General features: G+C 42.9%; 2 protein-coding genes across 8 annotated transcripts in view; both read right to left on the bottom strand.

The window, feature by feature from the left end:
- The window catches only part of SPTAN1 (spectrin alpha, non-erythrocytic 1), a 56790-nt gene extending 53460 nt beyond the window's left edge, over positions 1-3330 (bottom strand). For 5 of the 7 annotated variants that reach the window (XM_036913715.2, XM_036913720.2, XM_036913716.2 and 2 more), the window contains exon 1: positions 3189-3330. The gene's annotated coding sequence lies outside the window, so the exon portion shown is untranslated. The remainder of the gene's footprint in view (positions 1-3188) is intronic. The other 2 variants (XM_036913722.2, XM_036913723.2) reach the window with 1 other exon arrangement.
- Positions 3331-18933: 15603 nt separating this feature from the next.
- Positions 18934-25530, bottom strand: part of GLE1 (GLE1 RNA export mediator) — a 29354-nt gene continuing 22757 nt past the window's right edge. The window contains exons 13-16 of the mRNA XM_057499094.1: positions 25166-25270; positions 23973-24055; positions 23235-23298; positions 18934-20957 (exon numbers count right to left, since the gene is read on the bottom strand). Of these exons, the coding sequence (XP_057355077.1) occupies positions 20889-20957; positions 23235-23298; positions 23973-24055; positions 25166-25270 (321 nt within the window). The 3' untranslated portion in view covers positions 18934-20888. The remainder of the gene's footprint in view (positions 20958-23234; positions 23299-23972; positions 24056-25165; positions 25271-25530) is intronic.

The following is a 25530-nucleotide window of genomic DNA, read 5'->3' as shown; positions in this document are numbered from 1 at the left end:
AAAACTGTACACACATAATACAGATACAGAGTGCACTTTTACAAGGATTGTGGCAGAAAAAACAAGTTAATGAGAACAGGAAACAAACCCAAGTTTACTGTTTGTATTTGTCAAATTTAAAAATACTATTTTTACTAATTTTCAGATTTTTAAAAAATTTTTTTCCAAATATCTAAGATAATCTGTTTAGTCTCTTGGTTAAGAACCAAGTAACCATCAAAAAAAGAAAAAAAAAGGAAAAAGGAAGCAAACACTACATGCAAATGCCAACAGGGTGATAAGAAATTAATACAGTCATGCCTTAAAGAGAGGAGGTAAAAAAAACAAGGAGGCTTTGGAAATTTTGGAATAAATTTACTAAGACCTCTGTTTATGTAACACCAAAAAAACAAAACCCCAAACCCTAACCAACTTGCTTAACAGAAAGGTCATGCAGGCAGGGTATTTCCCCCTCTCTCTGGATCACTCAACCTCTCTGACACACAAATGTGTCTTCACTACAAGCCAGGCAAAACCGAAAAGGCAACCGTTTCCTGCATGCTGGTCAAATACCTGGACTCTGCGCTTACGAAACGATGACAACATGATGGAGGAATGTGGCGTCTAGAGAGGGACGGGAAGAGCAAGATAACAGGCTTCTAAGGCCAAACTGAACAAAATAAGTTCAAAATGAAGAAAACAGACTATTAGAAGTACGTGAATACAGGTGAAAATCAAATCGCTGTTGCTTTCCCAGCACCTTTCTCCTTTCAGAGTTTCCAGATCCCACCAGGGATTTCAAATGTTTGTGACAGCCAAGCTTCTCTGGTCTCAGCAGTTCTATCTATCCAGATAAGCTGCCTTGGCCAAGAACTACCCCTTCAGAGTGTCTCAGCTTCCTGTTTTTTCAAATAAAGTAATAATACTGAATACACTTTTTAACATTAAACACACCCTCCCCCAACCCACATTCCAATAAATTAATTGACTCCCAGGACTAGATTATTTCCTAAATTCCCTTCCATTCAGTAACAAAACAGCATGATTTCATGAAATCATCAGAAACAAGAACTGACTACAAAGATCTAACTTGGGCCTAGTGTACTGGTACAGGTCCTTCATACAGTATTATTTCCTGTTCAAAACCTGTAGCAAAGGAATATGCAAAAAAGGTGTAAGGGAAGTTAGCTAGCGTGGCCAGAGTGGCCGCTCCACCCGAGGGCCCCACCAGCTGTGGGCTACAGTGCCTCCTCTGCATTCCTGGAGGCCGCAGCTGCCTTCAGAGCGCAGCATTCGCGACCACAGCTGCAGCAGCCTCACTGCATAGCTAGTGGAGTCCTCGCATAGCCCAGGAGGATTGGTTACGAGGCTGGCCTCGTGCCCACTGTCCTTACTGGGGGTTCAGCAATGACAGGGCTGTGGACTACTCCTGACACCCACTTAGGATCTGCAGTTGGCACCTCCCTTCGGGATGAAAGCACGTAAGGAAATGGAAGAGAAAATTCTAACCCAGGCAACCAAAAGATATTATTAAAAAACCGCTCTTCCCACCTAAACCTGTTCATCAGATTGTCTGACAAGCTCATGGGAGCCTGTGATGTATCCGATCTCTCCAGTTATTAGATTACTACAAAACACCAAGACCAAAAGCACATCAGAGAATATTACCAAGCTGGTGGCTTACCAGAACTGCTTCACACCTATCCAGTACGGAGCAAATCCTCTTGCGAGTCTCCTCTCTCCATCTAGGTCCCTAGGTAACAGCTAACACACTTTGAGGATCCCTTTGAGTAATTTCTGGCCCAGTTACTAAAAGAGGCTTACTGTTAATTTCCTGCAAAGAGGCCCTTACTGCAGCACATTTTTTTTCCTGCAGCACATTTTTTAAACTTCTACTTCATTTTGACCTTTCAAAATCTGAGACATTAGCTACAACCAAAGGGAAAATAAACCACTAGTTTAAGGAGTTGGAACCTTCACTCAATGTTCCCACTGCTGTTCCTTAAGACTTTGTTTCCTGGCTGCATGACACCCCCACCCCTTCCATCTTTGATACACTCTGTTTTACTTAAATCCAATTGCTATGACGCCGCAATTTCTTAACACATTAGGAAAATACTTAAGACTTCTCTATTCTACTCTACCCTGATAGCTATAAGTTTTTCTAAAATACATGATGAAGACAGAACAAAGGGTCTACATATTTTAGGATCTATTATATAAAAGAGATTTGATTAGACGTTGCAGCAAATCAAGCACCACCTCAAACCAGCTTTCTGGGCTATTCGGGGTTTTAATTTAAAACATTCAACCCTTAACCTTAACAAGCCCCTTATTTAAAATATTTTATCCCAGTACATAAAAGGAGGCTTTTTAAGGCAATTTTCTTTGGGAAGCATCTAATCAGATTCGGCTTGCAAACAAAAGGCTGCTCCATCATTCAACACTGGCATGGCTGCTCAATTTTTGACAAATAATATAATGTCCTCGACTCCAAGGACACGATCTCAGGGAAAAACAAACAAAAAAACAACCCAAGCCATTTGATTTGGACCTCATACAAAGCAAGGGCCACATCTACCTGTTATTTACAAGCAAATCACAACTGGGTGGGACATAAATGTTTATTAAAAGAAAAGATGGCCAGACTCGGACCTCTCTGCGTCTAGAGAAAAGGCGAAGAATCGCCAAGCAGGATAAAATTAAGGTCAAACAGTCCTTTAGGTTCTCGGCTCTTCTTCCTTCAAGGGGTGGGCCAGCACTGCTTGTGGGCATTTGGGAAAAAAAGAGCAGAGTCGCTCCCCACCGAGAGAAGGGACTAGGGGCGGCGGGGGAGCCCTCTGCAGGGAGGGGGCGGGGGACGACCCCGCCCGGGGAGCTCCCACCCCACCTGCCGCATCCGGGCGGGGCCGCAGCCGGGCGTTGGGAGACAGCGGCAGTCTCGCCCCCACCCCCTCTGCTCAGCAATGACATTCCAGCCGCCAGCGCCCTGGCTCGGCGGGAGGCTCCTCCGCAGCCTACGCGCCGCGAGCCTATCGTGGCCGGCTCGCCCCCCTCCTCGCCCGACCGAAGGAGCTGCGAGGTCGCAGCGCTCACCTGTCCGCGCCCCGGCCCCGCCCCGCCCCGGCTGCCCGGCTCGCGGTCCAGGGGTCGGCGGCCCCTGGCTCGCTGCGCCCCAAGCTCCCCAGCTCCCCAGCTCCCCCTCTCACCGGCTCCTGGGTAGAAGCAGTAGGTGCGCAGGGCTGGGGGCGCTGAGGGGACGACGCGCCTCAGCCGTTTCCTCCTCGCGGTTCGCTCCGCAGACGGTAGTGGCAGCGACGCGCGCGCCCCACCTCTTTTATAGGCGGCCACAAGCGTTCCGGTGGCGCGCGGGCGCGAGCGCGGGGGAAGTGCTCCGTCGCGGCGCGAGGGGCGTGGGCGAGCTCCGGCGGCGCAAAGGGGGCGGAGCTCCCGCCGGTTCGCCTCCCGATCAGCCGGCGGAAAAGGCCGAGTGCTCCCGGAAGCAGCCGAAGCAGCGATCGTGGGGAAGAGCCGAGCCTCGGGAGCCCAGCCAGAGGTTGGGGAAGCAGGGCGCGCCAAGGGTGGGGGTTGATGGTGCAGTGGAATCAGTGCCCCCGCCCGGGCGCGCCCCGGTGCTGCTCCGCACTGCCTTACACTCAGCTTGGGTCCTCCAATCCTGCCCCTCCCCGCCCTGCAGAGAATCTTCTGCACCCCACCCCTCCGCCCCTGGGAACCCTTCCAGGACTGCAGCGAAAGGCGGGGCTGGAGCCATCGCTGCAGTCTGTCTGGGGATGCTGCGCGTCCAGGCCGGAAAAACGCCCTGTCCCAAAGGATGAGATCACGCGGAGGCCTCTCTTCCTCCTGGCCCCTTTCGCTAGAGGTGGAGCCTACGCTAATCGGAGCTGGGGGCTGGGGTCAAGAAATTCAGGGTGATTTGGGGCTCCGGTTTGAGGAGATGGCGAGAAAAGGCCAAATAAAAATAAAGTCGACCAAATCTGGGGTTTAAGTCTGCCATTCCAGGATTTGGAGGGTTAATTTCTAATATTATTACAGCAAAAACTTACAGGTGTCTGTGGAATAGGATGCATTAGTGGTATTTTATAAACAAGATAAAGTTCTTCCTGCCACAATTAATCGAACTTGCCTTATGTACTAGGCCCTATGTACCAGGCATTTCATGTGTGTTACCTTTATTTTTTAAATCTGTGCAATCATTTTACAAGGTAGGTATTCCTTCCCCATTTTACCAAGGAGCATCCTGACAAGGAAGCCAGGCCTCTGGCCTGAGGTCAGGCTGCCAGCAAGAGGGAAAACTGGGATTTGAACCCAAGCAATCAGACCTCTTCAACAGTATGGTATACCACCTTGTCATAGGAAAGAGAGGCATTGTGGTGGTGCATGTCAAGGTGCTAAGAAAAATAGGATTTCTGGAATTTGTTTCTTACAGCCTTAGCAGTTGAAGGGCCTGTTCTGTAACTAAACTCTGTAAGTAGCAGCCCTATTAGCAAGCGTTTCACCCACCCCCGCTCTGGTGACATCTGGGCCGCAGCCATTGGGAGTAACACTCAGATCATTCCTGCGCAGTCAGGCAGACCAGGATATCTGCAGCCTCCCTGTTACCAAGCAGCCCTCCCCTTTGAATGAATCGATGAAGGCTGTGGGCACTACACCAGAACTGTGCCTGGGCCAGCCCTGAGCTTCCTGGTCCTCTGCAGTTTAGCTTCTTGCCTGGTGCCTGGGATCTGCTATCTGGTTTCTAAGCTGCCCTGGCTGTAGCCATGACAGTAAGGACAAAGTCCCCATTCCCTCACTCCATCAGAGTGGAGAGAAAAAAGGAGTGGCCACACCTCAGAAGCTGCTTTACAGAATCCGGAGGAAAAATGTAGGAGCTAAGCACTTCGATGTAGAGAAAACAGGACAGGATAACTACCCCCACCCCCACCCCCCCATCCCTGTTCCCTTCCTGGGAACAGCTGATAGTGTCTGGTCTCCAGCCTCTTCTCCAACGGGTAACAGCAAAATGTTTCATGGAATATTCAGCTCTGGGCACAAGATGGCTAACATAACCATAGCTCTCCAAAATTTCTAAGATCTTCAGCTCCTGCAAAGAACAGGTCTCAAGGCTGTGGGCAGGAGCTATAAAAAGCTAAGATTTTTCTTTTAAAGCACTGTAGCTTCATAGTGAAATGGGGGCTTTGCTGCTTTTACCAGGTGCAAAACAGATCTGAGACCTTAGATAGAGCTTCTGTGTTGATACAGAAACCAAAATCTTACTGGTTGATCCTTTGTCTGATGTGAGACCAGGCCAAAAAACAGAGTCTCCAGCCCGGCCACCTCCCACTCACTCACCCACCACGTTCTACATTTGGCTCTGGAAGTGAGGCACTTACAAGGCATTCTTCACGTGTTCTATTGTCTGCCTACATCAGTGCCCACCAGTCTCACCAGATGCCTGACACTCTGCTAGGTGTGGGGAGAGGGAGATGACACTGCAGATAATGGCCCTCTTTGTTTTCTGAGAGAGACTCATTCATAAAGAAAACCAACAAAAAGAAGCACAGGAGAGTGTAGCAGCTCTTAGCCAGTCAGCTTCTGTTCTCTGTCACAAGTGCTCTTGGCTCCTGAAAAGCGGGGGTGTGGGGTGGAGGGCTGAATTATATTTCAGCAGTTCTCTTAAGTGTGATATGTGCCCTAAGTTTAGGCATCTAGTTCCAATACTTTTTCAGGTTGTTCAAGAGGCCATACACCTCTTGTTTGGGAAATACACCAACTGTAATGATATTTTTTCACTTGTTCTGGCTTGGAAGGTAACTTGCCCACTCTCTCCCTGGGAGAGTCTCTTTCCCTTTCTCTCTCTCCCTCTTCATCCCTCCTTCTCCCACTCCATCCCTCCTCCTCCCCCAGCAGTTAACAAGCAAGCATCAAGTACTTTCACTATTTTTCCTTCCAGCAAGGTTGCTGATTGGGAAGTGACACTGGTAAGTGAACTCTGCTTCCCAGATGACATTCTTCAGTGTCAGAGCTGGCAAGAAATAGCTCAGATCTTCAAAACAGTGACTGGATGAAGCTTGAGAACATTATGCTAACTGAAATCAAACACAAAGGACAAATAAATACTGCATGATTCCACTTACATGAGGACCCTAGAATAGTCAAATTCACAGAAACAGGAAGTAGGGCAGGGGTTGTCAGGGGCTGGGAAGGTGGGGGAATGGGGAGTTGGTGTTTAATGAGCTCAGTGTATCAATTTTGCAAGAGGAAACTCTTAGGAGTTGAATGGTGGTGATGGCTATACTTAATACCACAGAACTATCCCCTTAAAAATGGCTAAAATGGTTAATTGTATGTTATGTATATTTTATCATAATTTAAAAGCAAAACAAAACACAGCGACTGCTTCTGAAATCAGGGACCATGTTAGAGAAGAGGACTGACAGCTGCTGGGGCATGGCCTTGCTGGACTGGTTTGCTTCAAAGGATAACAAGTGACAGTCCCCCCCCCCTTGCACATCTTCCTAAGCCCACTTGCTTATTTCATATCTGTACTCTGGTGGGACTGCCTGTGAGGCTCTATCAGTCATTGTACCTCCTGTTGATCCTGAACACAGTCAGAATGCCTCACAAACCATGTCAAACCGTGCTGGGAAACCGTTAGCTTCCTAAACTAAGTGTCCATCAGTAGATGAATGGATAAAGAAGAGGTGGTACATATACACAATGGAATATTATTCAGCCATAAAAAGAAAACAAATCATACCATTTGCAACAACATGGATGCAACTAGAGGGTATGAGGCTCAGTGAAATAAGCCAGGCAGAGAAAGACAAGTACCAAATGATTTCACTCATTTGTGGAGTATAACAACAAAGCAAAACTGAAGGAACAAAATAGCAGCAGACTCACAGACTCTAAGAAGGGACTAGTGGTTACCAAAGGGAGGGTGGGTGGGGAGGGAGGAGATTAATGGGTGTTATAATTAGCACACACAATACAGGTAGGTCACAAGGAAGGTAGTATAGCACAAAGAAGACAAGTAAGATTCTGTAGCATCTTAACTGCGCAGATGGACAGTGATTGCAATGGGGTGTGGGGGGAAACTGATAATAATGGGTGAATGTTGAAGCCACAATGTTGCTCATGTGAAACATTCATAAGACTGTATATCAACAATACCTTAGTTTCAAGTGTACAACAGTGATAAAATATTTATATACATAATTCTAGATTCCAGCTATCACCCTACCAAGCTGTTACAATATCTTGACTATATTCCTTATGCTATACATTACATCCCAGTTACTTATTTATTTTACCATTGGAAGTCTGTCCTTTTTTTTTTTTTTTTTTTGTGAGGGCATCTCTCATATTTATTGATCAACTGGTTGTTAACAACAATAAAATTCTGTATAGGGGAGTCAATGCTCAATGCACAATCATTAATCCACCCCAAGCCTAATTTTCGTCAGTCTCCAATCTTCTGAGGCATAACAAACAAGTTCTTACATGGAGAACAAATTCTTACATAATGAATAAGTTACATAGTGAGCAGTACAAGGGCAGTCATCACAGAAACTTTCGGTTTTGCTCATGCATTATGAACTATAAACAGTCAGTTCAAATATGAATACTCATTTGATTTTTATACTTGATTTATATGTGGATACCACATTTCTCTCTTTATTTTTATTATTTTTAATAAAATGCTGAAGTGGTAGGTAGATACAAGATAAAGGTAGAAAACATAGTTTAGTGTTGTAAGAGAGCACATGTAGATGATCAGGTGTGTGCCTGTAGACTATGTGTTAATCCAAGCTAGACAAGGGCAATAAAACATCCACGTATGCAGAAGATTTCTCTCAGAATGGGGGGGTGAGGTTCTAAGCCTCACCTCTGTTGATCCCCAATTTCTCACCTGATGACCCCCCCGCGACTGTGCCTGTCTTAGGTTGTTCCTCCCTTGAGGAATCTTACCCGTCTCTGGCTAACCAGTCATCTTCCGGAGCCATACAGGGAAATGTAAAGTTGGTAAGTGAGAGAGAAGCCTTATTGTTTGAAAAGGTTAGCTTTTTATTTCTTTGCATATTTATGCCCTGTAGCTTCTATGCCCAGCATTTGTCTTGAGGTATCTTTACCACTTGGAAGAATTATGATACTCGGTAAATTTGATATGAGGCACAGATTCTATTTAAGGGTTGTAATTAGGAAGGAAGAAGAAAAGCTATAGAAGTAGCAGGCGGAAGAAAACATGGGAAGATTGATTATTTCTTTGATATATCTTCTTGTAGAGTAACTTCAGCATGTATAGGTTTTAAGCTACTACTTAAATTGCACACACACATTAACATAATAGGAGTATAGTTACATAACCAAAGCATACCTGTAATTACCAGCCATCTCCAGTGAAACCAAGAAAACCAGTTAGGCACCTTAGCCATTTGTGAAAACTTATCTATAATATGGTGGATATTGTCCAACTGAACTTGAACAGTCTGAGAGGAATCAGACAAATTAAAACAACCCATTCCTGGGGACTGTTCACATCCCTTATGTTCTTTTAACAGTAAATAGTCTGTAGTTGTAAGATTTTGGAGCGCTACAATTTGCACTTCTCCTAATTCTTGGTTGAGTTCCAACAGTATAGATCCAGTCAAATTTGTTGTTTTACTGTATGCACAGGCCAGCTTAGATATCTCCTTCATTCCCATGGCAAGTCCAGGAGCTGGTGGGATGAGTGCATCTACAGCTGTAGCAGTGCGTGGATCTTTGTTGGGGTTTTTTGATGATCATCTTCTGGCATGAGTCTTCCAGAGAGTGCTGATGTTGGAAGTTCTCTTTCATATCGTATCTTAGTTCATTTTCGGGGTAGCCCAATTAGGCTTTGATCTTCTGTATAAACGCAAACCGACCCTTTGCCTACACTTTTATATGCCCTTTATACCCTTGTGTAGAACTCATTGGAGGTTACCACACAGGAACTGCCCTTTTTGTTTTGTTTTGTTTTTGGTATCACTAATCTACACTTACATGACGAATATTATGTTTACTAGGCTCTTCCCTATACCAGGTCTCCCCTATAAACCCCTTTACAGTCACTGTCCATCAGCATAGCAAAATGTTGTAGAATCACTTCTTGCCTTCTCTGTGTTGTACAGCCCTCCCTTTTCTCCTACCCCCCCATTCATGCTAATCTTAATACCCCCCTACTTCTCCCCCCCTTATCCCTCCCTACCCACCCATCCTCCCCAGTCCCTTTCCCTTTGGTACCTGTTAGTCCATTCTTGAGTTCTGTGATTCTGCTGCTGTTTTGTTCCTTCAGTTTTTCCTTTGTTCTTATATTCCACAGATAAGTGAAATCATTTGGTATTTCTCTTTCTCCGCTTGGCTTGTTTCACTGAGCATAATACCCTCCAGCTCCATCCATGTTGCTGCAAATGATTGGATTTGCCCTTTTCTTATGGCTGAGTAGTATTCCATTGTGTATATGTACCACATCTTCTTTATCCATTCATCTATCGATGGACATTTAGGTTGCTTCCAATTCTTGGCTATTGTAAATAGTGCTGCAATAAACATAGGGGTGCATCTGTCTTTCTCAAACTTGATTGCTGCATTCTTAGGGTAAATTCCTAGGAGTGCAATTCCTGGGTCAAATGCTAAGTCTGTTTTGAGCATTTTGACATCCTGTTTTCTAAACCATTCAGCTGCGCCCAACTGCCCACAGTCCAAGAAGTCAGCAAGGAGAAAATCCTGGTTGAAAAGATTGATAAAATTATACTTTTCCCTGGTGACATCTGACCGAAGAAGTGTAAATCTAGCCCTGCTTTCAGCACCAAATAACTCTTCTTTTTTTTTTTTTTTTTTTTTTTTTAAATAATTATTTTTTATTGAAGGGTAGTTGACACACAGTATTACATTACATGAGTTTCAAGTGTACAACACAGTGGTAGAACATTTATATACATAATTCTAGGTTCCAGCTATCACCCTACCAGGCTGTTACAATATCTTGACTATATTCCTTATGCTATACATTACATCCCGGTTACTAATTTATTTTACCATTGGAAGTCTGTCCTTCTTTTTTTTTTTTTTTTTTTTTTTTTTTTTGTGAGGGCATCTCTCATATTTATTGATCAAATGGTTGTTAACGACAATAAAATTCTGTATAGGGGAGTCAATGCTCAATGCACAATCATTATTCCACCCCAAGCCTAATTTTTGTCAGTCTCCAATCTTCTGAGGCATAACAAACAAGTTTTTACATGTAGAACAAATTCTTACATAATGAATAAGTTACATAGTGAACAGTACAAGGGCAGTCATCACAGAAACTTTCGGTTTTGCTCATGCATTATGAACTATAAACAGTCAGTTCAAATATGAATACTCATTTGGTTTTTATACTTGATTTATATGTGGATACCACATTTCTCTCTTTATTATTATTATTTTTAATAAAATGCTGAAGTGGTAGGTAGATACAAGATAAAGGTAGAAAACATAGTTTAGTGTTGTAAGAGAGCACATGTAGATGATCAGGTGTGTGCCTGTAGACTATGTGTTAATCCAAGCTAGACCAGGGCAATAAAACATCCACGTATGCAGAAGATTTCTCTCAGAACGGGGGGGTGAGGTTCTAAGCCTCACCTCTGTTGGTCCCCAATTTCTCACCTGATGGCCCCCCTGCGACTGTGCCTGTCTTAGGTTGTTCCTCCCTTGAGGAATCTTACCCGTCTCTGGCTAACCAGTCATCTTCCGGGGCCATACAGGGAAATGTGAAGTTGGTAAGTGAGAGAGAAGCCTTATTGTTTGAAAAAGTTAGCTTTTTACTTCTTTGCATATTTATGCCCTGTGGCTTCTATGCCCAGCATTTGTCTTGAGGTATCTTTACCACTTGGAAGAATTATGATACTCGGTAAATTTGATATGAGGCACGAATTCTATTTAAGGGTTGTAATTAGGAAGGAAGAAGAAAAGCTATAGAAGTAGCAGGCGGAAGAAAACATGGGAAGATTGATTATTTCTTTGATATATCTTCTTGTAGAGTAACTTCAGCATGTATAGGTTTTAAGCTACTACTTAAATTGCACACACACATTAACATAATAGGAGTATAGTTACATAACCAAAGCATATCTGTAATTACCAGCCATCTGCAGTGAAACCAAGAAAACCAGTTAGGCACCTTAGGCATTTGTGAAAACTTATCTATGATATGGTGGATATTGTCCAACTGAACTAGAACAGTCTGAGAGAAATCAGACAAATTAAAACAACCCATTCCTGGGGACTGTTCACATGCCATATGTTCTTTTAACAGTAAATAGTTTTTAGTTGTAAGACTTTGGAGCGCTACAATTTGCACTTCTCCAAATTCTTGGTTGAGTTCCAACAGTATAGATCCAGTCAAATCCGTTGTTTTACTGTATGCACAGGCCAGCTTAGATATCTCCTTCATTCCCATGGCAAGTCCAGGAGCTGGTGGGATGAGTGCATCTACAGCTGTAGCAGTGCGTGGATCTTTGTTGGGGTTTTTTGATGATCATCTTCTGGCATGAGTCTTCCAGAGAGTGCTGATGTTGGAAGTTCTCTTTCATATCGTATCTTAGTTCATTTTCGGGGTAGCCCAATTAGGCTTTGATCTTCTGTATAAACGCAAACCGACCCTTTGCCTACACTTTTATATGCCCTTTATACCCTTGTGTAGAACTCATTGGAGGTTACCACACAGGAACTGCCCTTTTTGTTTTGTTTTGTTTTTGGTATCACTAATCTACACTTACATGACGAATATTATGTTTACTAGGCTCTTCCCTATACCAGGTCTCCCCTATAAACCCCTTTACAGTCACTGTCCATCAGCATAGCAAAATGTTGTAGAATCACTTCTTGCCTTCTCTGTGTTGTACAGCCCTCCCTTTTCTCCTACCCCCCCATTCATGCTAATCTTAATACCCCCCTACTTCTCCCCCCCTTATCCCTCCCTACCCACCCATCCTCCCCAGTCCCTTTCCCTTTGGTACCTGTCAGTCCATTCTTGAGTTCTGTGATTCTGCTGCTGTTTTGTTCCTTCAGTTTTTCCTTTGTTCTTATATTCCACAGATAAGTGAAATCATTTGGTATTTCTCTTTCTCCGCTTGGCTTGTTTCACTGAGCATAATACCCTCCAGCTCCATCCATGTTGCTGCAAATGATTGGATTTGCCCTTTTCTTATGGCTGAGTAGTATTCCATTGTGTATATGTACCACATCTTCTTTATCCATTCATCTATCGATGGACATTTAGGTTGCTTCCAATTCTTGGCTATTGTAAATAGTGCTGCAATAAACATAGGGGTGCATCTGTCTTTCTCAAACTTGATTGCTGCGTTCTTAGGGTAAATTCCTAGGAGTGCAATTCCTGGGTCAAATGGTAAGTCTGTTTTGAGCATTTTGATGTACCTCCATACTGCTTTCCACAATGGTTGAACTAACTTACATTCCCACCAGCAGTGTAGGAGGGTTCCCCTTTCTCCACAGCCTCGCCAACATTTGTTGTTGTTTGTCTTTTGGATGGCAGCCGTCCTTACTGGTGTGAGGTGATACCTCATTGTAGTTTTAATTTGCATTTCTCTGATAATTAGCGATGTGGAGCATCTTTTCATGTGTCTGTTGGCCATCTGTATTTCTTTTTTGGAGAACTGTCTGTTCAGTTCCTCTGCCCATTTTTTAATTGGGTTATTTGTTTTTTGTTTGTTGAGGCGTGAGAGCTCCTTATATATTCTGGACGTCAAGCCTTTATCGGATGTGTCATTTTCAAATATATTCTCCCATACTGTAGGGATCCTTCTTGTTCTATTGATGGTGTCTTTTGCTGTACAGAAGCTTTTCAGCTTAATATAGTCCCACTTACTCATTTTTGCTGTTGTTTTCCTTGCCCGGGGAGATATGTTCAAGAAGAGGTCACTCATGTTTATGTCTAAGAGGTTTTTGCCTATGTTTTCTTCCAAGAGTTTAATGGTTTCATGGCTTATATTCAGGTCTTTGATCCATTTTGAGTTTACTTTTGTATATGGGGTTAGACAATGGTCCAGTTTCATTCTCCTACATGTAGCTGTCCAGTTTTGCCAGCACCACCTGTTGAAGAGACTGTCATTTCGCCATTGTATGTCCATGGCTCCTTTATCAAATATTAATTGACCATATATGTCTGGGTTAATGTCTGGATTCTCTAGTCTGTTCCATTGGTCTGTGGCTCTGCTCTTGTGCCAGTACCAAATTGTCTTGATTACTATGGCTTTATAGTAGAGCTTGAAGTTGGGGAGTGAGATCCCCCCTACTTTATTCTTCTTTCTCAGGATTGCTTTGGCTATTCGGGGTCTTTGGTGTTTCCATATGAATTTTTGAATTATTTGTTCCAGTTCATTGAAGAATGTTGCTGGTAGTTTCATAGGGATTGCATCAAATCTGTATATTGCTTTGGGCAGGATGGCCATTTTGACGATATTAATTCTTCCTAGCCACGAGCATGGGATGAGTTTCCATCTGTTAGTGTCCCCTTTAATTTCTCTTAAGAGTGACTTGTAGTTTTCAGAGTATAAGTCTTTCACTTCCTTGGTTAGGTTTATTCCTAGGTATTTTATCTTTTTTGATGCAATTGTGAATGGAGTTGTTTTCCTGATTTCTCTTTCTGTTGGTTCATTGTTAGTGTGTAGAAAAGCCACCGATTTCTGTGTGTTGATTTTGTATCCTGCAACTTTGCTGTATTCCGATATCAGTTCTAGTAGTTTTGGGGTGGAGTCTTTAGGGTTTTTTATGTACAGTATCATGTCATCTGCAAATAGTGACAGTTTAACTTCTTCTTTACCAATCTGGATTCCTTGTATTTCTTTATTTTGTCTGATTGCCGTGGCTAGGACCTCCAGTACTATGTTAAATAACAGTGGAGAGAGTGGGCATCCCTGTCTAGTTCCCGATCTCAGAGGAAATGCTTTCAGCTTCTCGCTGTTCAATATAATGTTGGCTGTGGGTTTATCATAGATGGCCTTTATTATGTTGAGGTACTTGCCCTCTATTCCCATTTTGCTGAGAGTTTTTAACATGAATGGATGTTGAACTTTGTCAAATGCTTTTTCAGCATCTATGGAGATGATCATGTGGTTTTTGTCTTTCTTTTTGTTGATGTGGTGGATGATGTTGATGGACTTTCGAATGTTGTACCATCCTTGCATCCCTGGAATGAATCCCACTTGGTCCTGGTGTATGATCCTTTTGATGTATTTTTGAATTCGGTTTGCTAATATTTTGTTGAGTATTTTTGCATCTACGTTCATCAGGGATATTGGTCTGTAGTTTTCTTTTTTGGTGGGGTCTTTGCCTGGTTTTGGTATTAGGGTGATGTTAGCTTCATAGATGAGTTTGGGAGTATCCCCTCCTCCTCTATTTTTTGGAAAACTTTAAAGAGAATGGGTATTATGTCTTCCCTGTATGTCTGATAAAATTCCGAGGTAAATCCATCTGGCCCGGGGGTTTTGTTCTTTGGTAGTTTTTTGATTACCTCTTCAATTTCGTTGCTGGTAATTGGTCTGTTTAGATTTTCTGTTTCTTCCTGGGTCAATCTTGGAAGGTTATATTTTTCTAGGAAGTTGTCCATTTCTCCTAGGTTTCCCAGCTTGTTAGCATATAGGTTTTCATAGTATTCTCCAATAATTCTTTGCATTTCCGTGGGGTCCGTCGTGATTTTTCCTTTCTCTTTTCTGATACTGTTGATTTGTGTTGACTCTCTTTTCTTCTTAATAAGTCTGGCTAGAGGCTTATCGATTTTGTTTATTTTCTCGAAGAACCAGCTCTTGGTTTCATTGATTTTTGCTATTGTTTTATTCTTCTCAATTTTATTTATTTCTTCTCTGATCTTTATTATGTCCCTCCTTCTGCTGACCTTAGGCCTCATCTGTTCTTCTTTTTCCAATTCAAATAACTCTTCTTAAAAACTTAGCTAATCTTTCATTTTTTCCATAAAATCCCATAGTCTACCTCCTGTAATCAGGACACTATGTAGCTTTCTACCTAGATCTGTGTACCCCAAACTGCAATTCTTTGATTCCAAAATAAACACTTTGCCTTTTGGGGAAAAAAAAAAAAAGTTAGCTTCTCATTGCCTATAGAATCACCCAAACTATTTAAATAGATATTCCAAAGCCTTGATAAATTTGCTCCACTTTACCTTTTCCAGGGTCATTTCCTACAGCTTTTCTCCAGCCTTGAATTTAGCTACATCCTGAACAGGGTTATTTATTTATTCAACTTCCTGCTCCAGCTCATACATTTTCCTCCAATTAGAACAGCCTTCTCTCCCAAAGCCCACTCTTCCCTTCTGCCTGACAAATCCCACCCATTTTTAGTTTCTCAGAAGAAACTTTCTGGAAGAGCGATTTAACAGTATGGATCAGAATATAAAATTTATGTGCCATTGTGACATATTACATCCAAAATTCACTCTAAGGAGGTAGGACAAGATATATATTTATTATAGCAAATGTTAATAACTGTAAACAATTGTAACAATTGTAAAAAAACGTAATTGAAAAAATTAGAAGCAACTAGCCACTGACAGATAAATGGTTCATTATGATTCATAAGTTTGACAGACTATATTGGTGAAATAGTTCATACTGACTGACTTGGGAAAACATCTGAGATGTTACTGAAAGACAGCAGGTATGCATCTATCTCAGAAGCACTGTATTTGTGTATTTGTGTGTAGACATGCAGAGATGACCCAAGGCAATGTTCACAGATGACACCCAAAATAAAAGGGTTTTTAAAAACATTTCTGAGTAGTTTTAAGTATCTGGATCAAACACTATCTCCAAGATACTTTCCTAAACTCCAAGTAAGCATTTCAAAAAGTATTTTCCCAGAAATACTAGGCTCAAGAGCAGCTCTGGAAATTGGAACTCCACCGTCAGTTCCAGAACACTGCAAGCTCCTAGAAGTTAACAACTCAAAGCAGCATAGTTAAGGCACCATGAAGTCCTCCTGCAAGAAAAAGTCCTTTTTCTTTAGAATCTAAGTATTTTGTAAAGGAAGATTTCAAACATAAACTTGGTACCCAGACTGGTACACTGAACCCCCACATGCCCCCAACCAGCTTCAACAATTATCAAGTCTTTCATCATTTCATTCTTATTTCATCTGCTATTTCACCTCGTCCTCTCCTTAAGAGTTGCAAGCATTGCTTTTTGTTTACTTAGGTAGACGAGGAGGGTTATCTTTAAATTTTCAAATAATTGAAAGTTATACGAATAATAGGAAAAAAATCCCATATACCCTTTACCCATATTCCCCAATTTCTTAGCATATGACATTTATTCTATGTATGTATATACTTACATAACATGTACATGCACACACACACGTGTGTAGATACATGCTTTCCCACTGAATCATCTGAGAACTGCACACCCCATTCCCAGGTACCTCCAAGTACTTCGTGAATATTTGTTCAGAACAACGACATTCATTTTTATCACCACAGGACAATGATCAAAGTCAGGAAATTAATGTTGACATAATACTGTTATCTAACATATAGATCTTATTCAAATTTTTCCAGTTGTCCCAGTGTTCTTTATAAGACAAACACACAACAAGATGTATTTTTTCTGGTCCAGGTTTCAATCCAGGATCACATACTACCTTTCATGTAAACATCCTGAAGGAGCTAAAAGACACATGTTTCTTGAATACATCATCTGTATAAACTGGGTATTTTAAAAAAATGGAGCCTGGTTGTAAACTAGACAATAAATTCCTTTCTAATGGGTGTTTTGTAAATTCATCACAGAGCTGACCACAGCTCTCACCTGCTTTCTGCAGGGCCACAGAAAACCTAGTATGAGGAATTCATTAGGTAGAACAGAAAAAAGGGACATGAAGGGCTGGGCCTGAAAAGGCAACTGTGTGAAGCTCTGTGGCCCTTTTGGTTGTCCCAGCACTAACCCAGAAGACATCCAAACCTAATTGTCACTGCGGTCATCACAGGAAGCTTAGAAGACCGGAAAGCTTCCAGTGCTTGGGTGGCAAATCTCCAGAACAGCTCCATTCTACTGTCTAAGGTATATGTAGGGTTTCTCTCCTGCTGCAATTTTCAATTCACTATCAAATTTGCTTTAAAATGATGTAGGACAATGATAAGACAAAAACATGGGTCCTCAGCCTGAGAAATGAGCTCAATCCTGACAGAAAGGACTTGAATTCACAAACTGAGTGTTCCACTCTAAGTAATCTGCGGCTCCTGCCCATCAGGAGTTGCACCTGCCAGCAGGCAAACATTATCTCTGAAGGTGACACTATCATTGAGCATCAAAACCTGACCTCCCCAATGCTCTACTTTCTTGGTTTACTATCAAGAACCCCCTAGGAGCACCAAGCATCCAATGACATGTACACGACTGTTGACACATTTAGAGAAAGAACACCCAAATAGTCTAAGAGGCATTTTCTATGGAGTGGTACAAATTCAGAGCGGAAGAGACCTTAGAGTTCATCTCGTCCAGTCATTTTCCACATTTCATTTTTGGCAGAGGGTCTTCCCTGTATATAATCTAACACAGGACCCCGAGACACACGGCACAGAGAGCAAAAATGCCATGGCAGAGATCCCAGCATTCCATCAGGGCTCCACTTAAAGGTTGTGCAACTGTGAGCCAGATATTCTAACCTCTCCTGCTACCACAGATTTTCATGGTTATTGATGGGACAATATTCCAGCAAATGGCAGTAGTCATCTTTTTATTATTATTATTTTGAAGTATCATTGATATAGAATCTTATATTGGTTTCAAGTACACAACACAGTGGTTTAATGGTTACCTGTATTGCTCGATCCTCACACCCTCCAGTGCGGTTTCTATGTCAACAGAGGAGGAAGTTACAGAATTGACTATATTCCCCGTGCTGCACTACTAGCCCCGTGACTGACTGATATTGTGATTGAGAATTTCTGTGCCCTTTTATCCCTCTCCTACCCACCCCTCCCACCCGCTCCCCCATAGGAACCACTAGTTACTCCTCAGTGTCTGTGAGTCTACTGCTGTTTTATTCATTGTTTCAGAAGGCAGTAGCATCTTGAAGGGAGACCTTTTTAAAATTTGCAAAGCCTCCGTATGCCGACTAACTAGAGCTGAGCCCATCCGCTCAACACCCCAAAGTCGGTGCTTCCCAACTCGCTCCGTCAGGACACAAAGACATAGATGCCATTGGTAAAGCACAGGCAGAGAGGGGGTGCAAACGGCCACTGGCTCAGGGCCCCTCCCTGCGCTAAGGAGCTAAGCTGCCATTACACACCAGCTGGGAAGTTCTGTCTTCTGGGAAGGCATTGCTCAGGAGCACAATTTGAAAACTACTGATCTAGGGACCAGAGGTTCAGAGAGGGTGGGTGACCTACCCAAGGCCACAAAAACCTAAAAGTGAAAACCTAAAACAAGTCTGACTCCTTCCCTGGTGTTTATTTTTCCATTTTTGCTAGATAAAACAGGGTCAGTTACTGGTATACAGTTCCAAAAGAGGAATGACAGAAAAAAAGCCATGTTCCCAAGGTGAAGGTAAAGAAGATACAAAAGAGAAAAACACATAGCATTCTATACCTAGACTTGGGAACCAGACTGTTGTGCTGATGATTTATAGCTCAAGGTACAGGAAATTGATCATAGTCAAACAACTAGATAGCAGCAATGGCTTTTTAATTAATTTTATTACCATTTATCTACAATTACATGAAGAACATTATGGTTACTAGGCTCCTCCCTTCACCAAGTCCCCCCCACAAACCCCATTACAGTCACTGTCCATCAGCATAGTAAGATGCTGTAGAATCACTACTTCTCTGTGTTGCGCAGCCCTCCCCATGCCCACCCACATTATACATGCTAATCGTAATGCCCCCTTTCTTTTTCGCCACCCTTATCCCTCCCTTCCCACCCATCCTGCCCAGTCCCTTTCCCTTTGGTAACTGTTAGTCCATTCTTGGGTTCTGTGATTCTGCTGCTGTTTTGTTCCTTCAGTTTTCCTTTGTTCTTATACTCCACAGATGAGTGAAATCATTTGGTACTTGTCTTTCTCCGCCTGGCTTATTTCACTGAGCATAATGCCCTCTAGCTCCATCCATGTTGTTGCGAATGGTAGGATCTGTTTTTTTCTTACGGCTGAATAATATTCCATTGTGTATATGTACCACCTCTTCTTTATACACTCATCTAATGATGGACATTTAGGTTGCTTCCATTTCTTGGCTATTGTAAATAGTGCTGCGATAAACATAGGGGTGCACCTGTCCTTTTCAAACTGGAGTGCTGCATTCTTAGGGTAAATTCCTAGAAGTGGAATTCCTGGGTCAAATGGTGTTTCTATTTCGAGCTTTTTGAGGAACCTCCATACTGCTTTCCACAATGGTTGAACTAATTTGCATTCCCACCAACAGTGTAGGAGGGTTCCCCTTTCTCCACAACCTTGTCAACATTTGTTGTTTGTCTTTTGGATGGCGGCCATCCTTACTGGTGTGCAGTGATATCTCATTGTGGTTTTAATTTGCATTTCTCTGATGACAAGCGATGTGGTGCATCTTTTCATGTGTCTACTGGCCATCTGAACTTCTTCTTTGGAGAACTGTCTGTTCAGCTCCTCTGCCCATTTTTAAATTGGATTATTTGCTTTTTGTTGGTTGAGGTGCGTGAGCTCTTTATATATTTTGGATGTCAACCCTTTATCGGATCTGTCATTTATGAATATATTCTCCCATATTGTAGGATACCTTTTTGTTCTACTGATGGTGTCCTTTGCTGTACAGAAGCTTTTCAGCTTGATATAGTCCCACTTGTTCATTTTTGAGCAATGGCTTTTTAAAAATCAAGCTTTATTACTCATTTTTTGGCACCATAGTCAATAATTCATGGAATACACTTCAAGCCACTCAAGAATAGCAGGGAATACCCCTAAAACACATCCCTCCCACGACATTTAGCACAGAGGAACAGATCCATGGCTGCTGCCTCTGCAGTATGAAGGAGAATGAGTCTTTCCACAGAACAAATCCCACTCTTATCTGAAGAACCAAGCTCTATCATCATTCATTATGCAGAACACATAAAAATTGAGAAAGCAGTCCTCGGTTCTTCCCTAACATGTTTAACCCTGCGTCCACTGCTTACAGGTGCTCAGCCCATGCACAGCGTACCAGGCCCCATCTCAGCCCAATCTAACCCAAACTGAAAAACACAAAGGCACCTGCCTGGTTTTTGCATCCCTAGTGCTCCACAGACCAGATTCCAAATTTAAAGAACAAACAGTGTTTTTCGGTTCAAAATACATGTGCTAACAGCCCTGATCCCAGACACTAAACTACCTCTGCTGCTGTCTGGGACTTCATCCTTGTTGACATCAGGCATGTCCTCTGAATTTACAATTATGTCACAAGCTGAGAAAAGCAAAAGCCACTATAACCTAGACTTGCAGGTAAGGACTGGGCCTTGGCTACTAACCAAGACAATTAAAGTGGACTGTTTTTTAAGATTATTTTTATTATTTTTTAAATTTTGGTATTGTTAATATACAATTATTTGAACATTATGGTTCCAGACTCCCCCTATTAACAAGTCCCCCCCACATACCCCATTGCAGTCACTGTAAAAGTGTACCTTTTGAGTCCATCGCTCAGCATATGGACCCCTTAGGGAGTCATCAAATCTACTAAGGGGCCACCTAGGTTTTGTGACCCATGAAAATCTTCATTCCTGGTCACAAGACACAAATATATAAAAATGGGTATTGGTAGATTTCTACATCTGACATGCCTTCTTCCAAATACAGTTGTCTTGAGCTGCTTTATTACTGTTCTTCCACAACAAAATGGGGGTGATGGAAGATGACAGACATCAGGAACGCCAGAAGGATGGGGGCAGAAAGCCCTTGGGCACAGGAATCTCCTTGCGCTGCCAACATTCCTGGTCAGGGAAAGATGGAGAAGACAATGATTTTCTCATAACACTCTGGAGCCAGAAGAAACTCTGGGGCGCAGCACATTAAGTCCTATGGAGCAGCAGTCAGAATGGAAAATGTACAGATGTTGTGTGTAAGACGTCTGCTTCTGCGTGAGGCATGACAGAGGACACGTGTTCTGCAGTCACCATGCCTGCCCCGCCCCGCCCCCCAGGGCCTGGCCTCATTGTTCGCTGTCACTTGTTCTCCCCGCTGGGCCATTGGAATTTGGAAGTCTGTGGACAGTCTTGGAAGACCTACCAAAGAGTTATAATTTATTTATCAAAGTTAACCTCTTAAAAATGTTTGGCTCTTAGGCGGAAAAAGACAAGTACCAAATGATTTCACTCATATGTGGAGTATAAGAACAAAAAAAAAAACTGAAGGAACAAAACAATAGCAGAATCACAGAACCCAAGAATGGACTAACAGTTACCAAAGGGAAAGGGACTGGGGAGAATGGGTGGGAAGGGAAGGATAAGGGCAGGGAAGAAAAGAAGAAAGAGGGCATTACGATTAGCATGTATAATGGGGGGGGCACGGGGAGGGCTGTGCAACACAGTGAAGACAAGTAGTGATTCTACAGCATCTTACTACACTGATGGACAGTGACTGTAGTGGGGTTTGTGGGGGGGACTTGGTGAAGGGGGGAGTCTAGTAAACATAATGTTCCCCATGTAATTGTAGATTAAGGATACCAAAAAAAAAAAGCTTGGTTCTTGGAAATAGGGGAGGAGTCTGGCTGAAAGTACGGTTTGTTCTCATGGAGAAAAGTGACCACATTCACCAGTTCCCCAGACCTGAGACTGAGACCAGAACCATGGCCATTATGCAAAAAAGTGTACTGGTGAGACAAGAGTTATTAAGCACATGTTATTCATTTCTTAGGATAGCTTTCCACAGGCAATATGGACAGTGACTTAGGAGATGAAATGGCAGCCCATAAGATTACGAGAGAATCATGGACAAAAATGTAGGGTTCTTCAATAGAACAAAAAGGTACCCTACAATATGGGAGAATATATTCATAAATGACAGATCCGATAAAGGGTTGACATCCAAAATATATAAAGAGTTCACCCACCTCAACAAACAAAAAGCAAATAATCCAATTAAAAAATGGGCAGAGGAGCTGAATAGACAGTTCTCCAAAGAAGAAATTCAGATGGCCAGCAGACACATGAAAAGATGCTCCACATTGCTTGTCATCAGAGAAATGCAAATTAAAACCACAATGAGATATCATCTCACACCAGTAAGGATGGCTGCCATCCAAAAGACAGACAACAAATGTTGGCGAGGTTGTGGAGAAAGGGGAACCCTCCTACACTACTGGTGGAAATGTAAATTAGTTCAACCATTGTGGAAAGCAGTATGGAGGTTCCTCAAAAAGCTCAAAATAGAAACACCATTTGACCCAGAAATTCCACTTCTAGGAATTTACCCTAAGAATGCAGCACTCCAGTTTGAAAAGGACAGGTGCACCCCTATGTTTATCGCAGCACTATTTACAATAGCCAAGAAATGGAAGCAACCTAAGTGTCCATTAGTAGATGAATGGATAAAGATGTGGCACATATACACAATGGAGTATTATTCATCCATAAGAAGAAAACAAATCCTACCATTTGCAACAACATGGATGGAGCTAGAGGGTATTATGCTCAGTGAAATAAGCCAGGCGGAGAAAGACAAGTACCAAATGATTTCATTCGTATGTGGAGTATAAGAACAAAGAAAAAACTGAAGGAACAAAACAGCAGCAGAATCACAGAACCCAAGAATGGACTAACAGTTACCAAAGGGAAAGGGACTGGGGAGGATGGGTGAGAAGGGAGGGACAAGGCAGAGAAAAGAAAGGGGGCATTACAATTAGCATGTAAATGTGGGGGGGCAAGGGGAGGGCTGTGCAACACAGAGAAGACAAGTAGTGATTCTATGGCATCTTACTACACTGATGGACAGTGACTGTAATGGGGATTGTGGGGGGGACTTGGTGAAGGGGGGAGCCTAGTAAACATAATGTTCTGCATGTAATTGTAGATTAATAATAGCAAAATAAAAAAAAATTGGGTCTTTGAAGATGTAATTACAGAAAGGATGGAGAAGAGATAAAAAAAATGTAGGGTTCAGAAAAATCAAGAGAAGATTGCAATCAGAGCCTAGAGATCTGAAGCTTGTCAGACCCAGGCCCATTCAAGGACAGCAACAGTTCGGGACATGCTAGTCTAAGGGTGTCTTACCTCCACGAACCGTTTGAGGCGTGTGAAGGAACCCATCTGATCTGAGCTTGTGATGGCTTCGATCCTATAGGGAGAGAAGAGACATTGAGTCACACCTACAATTCACATCTGTCTTTTGGAGCCAAGTTCAGCACCCTGTTGATCTGAAGGAAGGAGCAGAGATGTCTTAAAAGACTAAGAATGCTGTTGCTTTTCCAAATGGTCTCAACCTTCTTTTCAAACCAGACAAAGGAGAAGAGAGCGCTGTTCCTCCCCAAGGGGTCCGGGGTCAGGTAGGATATGGCTGCCAATGTCTTTCTCCCCATTGAGATGCCAATGAGCTGGGAAGGGTAAGAGGGCTACAGACAGGGGAAAAGCCACACTAGATTCAAGCCAGATGGTCGATAAATCAGTTTCTCCAACAGATTTATTTATTGATGGGATTTGACTCTGTTTAATCCATAACTGCATGTAATCACCATCCCAGATTATCTGGGGGAGTTTGGAAAAGGACAGAGTTTTAAAAATGTTAGGTATCTGAATCTAAGATCTTCCTAATTTGTTTTCTTCTTTTAGCTAATAATGTGTAAGAGAGACTCTTAAGAAGTTTGTTCAAATATCAAGAAAAGATGGGAGATGTCACACTTTGCACAGGTGGTTTAAACTGAGTCAAAATCAGCACATAACAGTGCCTAAGGGCATCTGCTGTCATGAGTTCCACCCACCAAACCCCCGAGCGTCGGCTCAGTGAGCTAATACCGGGGTAAATAGTCTTCCTTGATGAGAAGCATCATTTTCCAGAACTGGATCTGGTATTGCTTCACGAGGGCATTCCCACATACCTGCAGGGGAAGACAGGCACCGAGTAGAGAATGAAAATTCACTCATGTGGGAGACCCCTTCCAGCACAACCAGCCCTCTGCCTTCCATTCATATCAAGAATTTTAGCCACAATGCCACTTAGCTAGTTAACTACGGGAACTGATGGAAAAATTCAACTTTCTTCAGAAGCCTTCCTCTGTATATGCCAATACCTCCCTCCCTTTAACCAGACTGCCAGGTAGCCAGGTATTTCAGAAAACCAGAAAATGTGAATCAAACTTAAATATTCTTCGATTCTATTGAATGGAAGCCTTTTGAACCATGTGACATACCTCTCAACCTCACTGAGCACAGTACACAGAACACCACTTGTGTTCTCAGTGATTCAGGATCACTAGTCATGTATGTAACTTCAGAAACTGAAAGGTGACTAGAAACTATTGACATTATAGGCCAAAAGACCCCAGGTTGTACGGTATGTACGCCAAGCCTTTATTCTTTCGGAAGTGTCTCTTTCCCACAGAAGCCTGACCCTCACCCTAGAGTGGGAGCACTGGTTTATCTTATGTTCTCTCCTGGGAACTAGGGGTCACGGTGGTGGGACACCAGCTCCACTAGGCTGGGTGACCACGCTGAGGCTGAGGGATACTGCCTGGATGGCCATCTTCTCCACTGTGCACAGGGAGCTGGAGGAAAGTTGGCTTATATGGCAAGAATGAGGCAATTTGCAGGAGAAGCACCAATGATCAATCACGTGGCCCCAGAGAGACTCTTGGTACCTGGCGACACTCGTTCCTGGTCCCAGCCCTCGTGAGATTCCACCGCACGCCCCACCCTTCATTCTTGGTGTCACTCTCCACCCTAAAATAAACTCACCTTTTCCCTTGCGTTAGGATGCAGTTTTCTGTTGTTTAAAACAAGAAAACATCCACAGAGAGAAGGAAAGAACAGTGGGAGAAGTGGAGAGCTAGGTTGGTTTGTGTTGGGGCTCGGGAAGGAATTCTGACACCGGGTCCTAGAGCTGCTCACCACTCGCCTCTACTTCCACACCGCTACCCCGCTCTCATCACGCAGGGGTCTCAGGGCTGCCGCAACCACTGCCTCCCTTCTGTGACAACCGCATCACGTACCTCCAGAAAGTCAAGGAGGAGGGTGGCTGTCACGTCCGACAGTGGCTCCATGTTTAAGATCTGTGCCAACCAATGCCAGCCATGATTTAAGCCATGAGGATGAGCCTGGGAGAACAGAAGTTTGCCTATATTTCCATCTCATTTTATTCAGAGATCTAAATTCCCAATGTTATAATCCAGCCATTAGATGTGAACCCGCAGATCACCTAAAACAAGCACATGCCTCAGGGCGGAAGCACAACCCAAACGAATCATGATTTTAAATGTTCCAGCACACTGGGACCCACATATTCTTTTCAGGATTCCCTGAATACACATCTGTCAGCTATAGTTCAAGGAGCTCCACAGGCCAACAGCTACCCTTA

The sequence above is a fragment of the Manis pentadactyla genome, chromosome 3, assembly GCF_030020395.1.
Source record: "Manis pentadactyla isolate mManPen7 chromosome 3, mManPen7.hap1, whole genome shotgun sequence".
In the NCBI taxonomy this organism is placed as follows: Eukaryota; Metazoa; Chordata; class Mammalia; order Pholidota; family Manidae; genus Manis; species Manis pentadactyla.
This window is presented reverse-complemented; position numbering and strand designations above follow the sequence as displayed.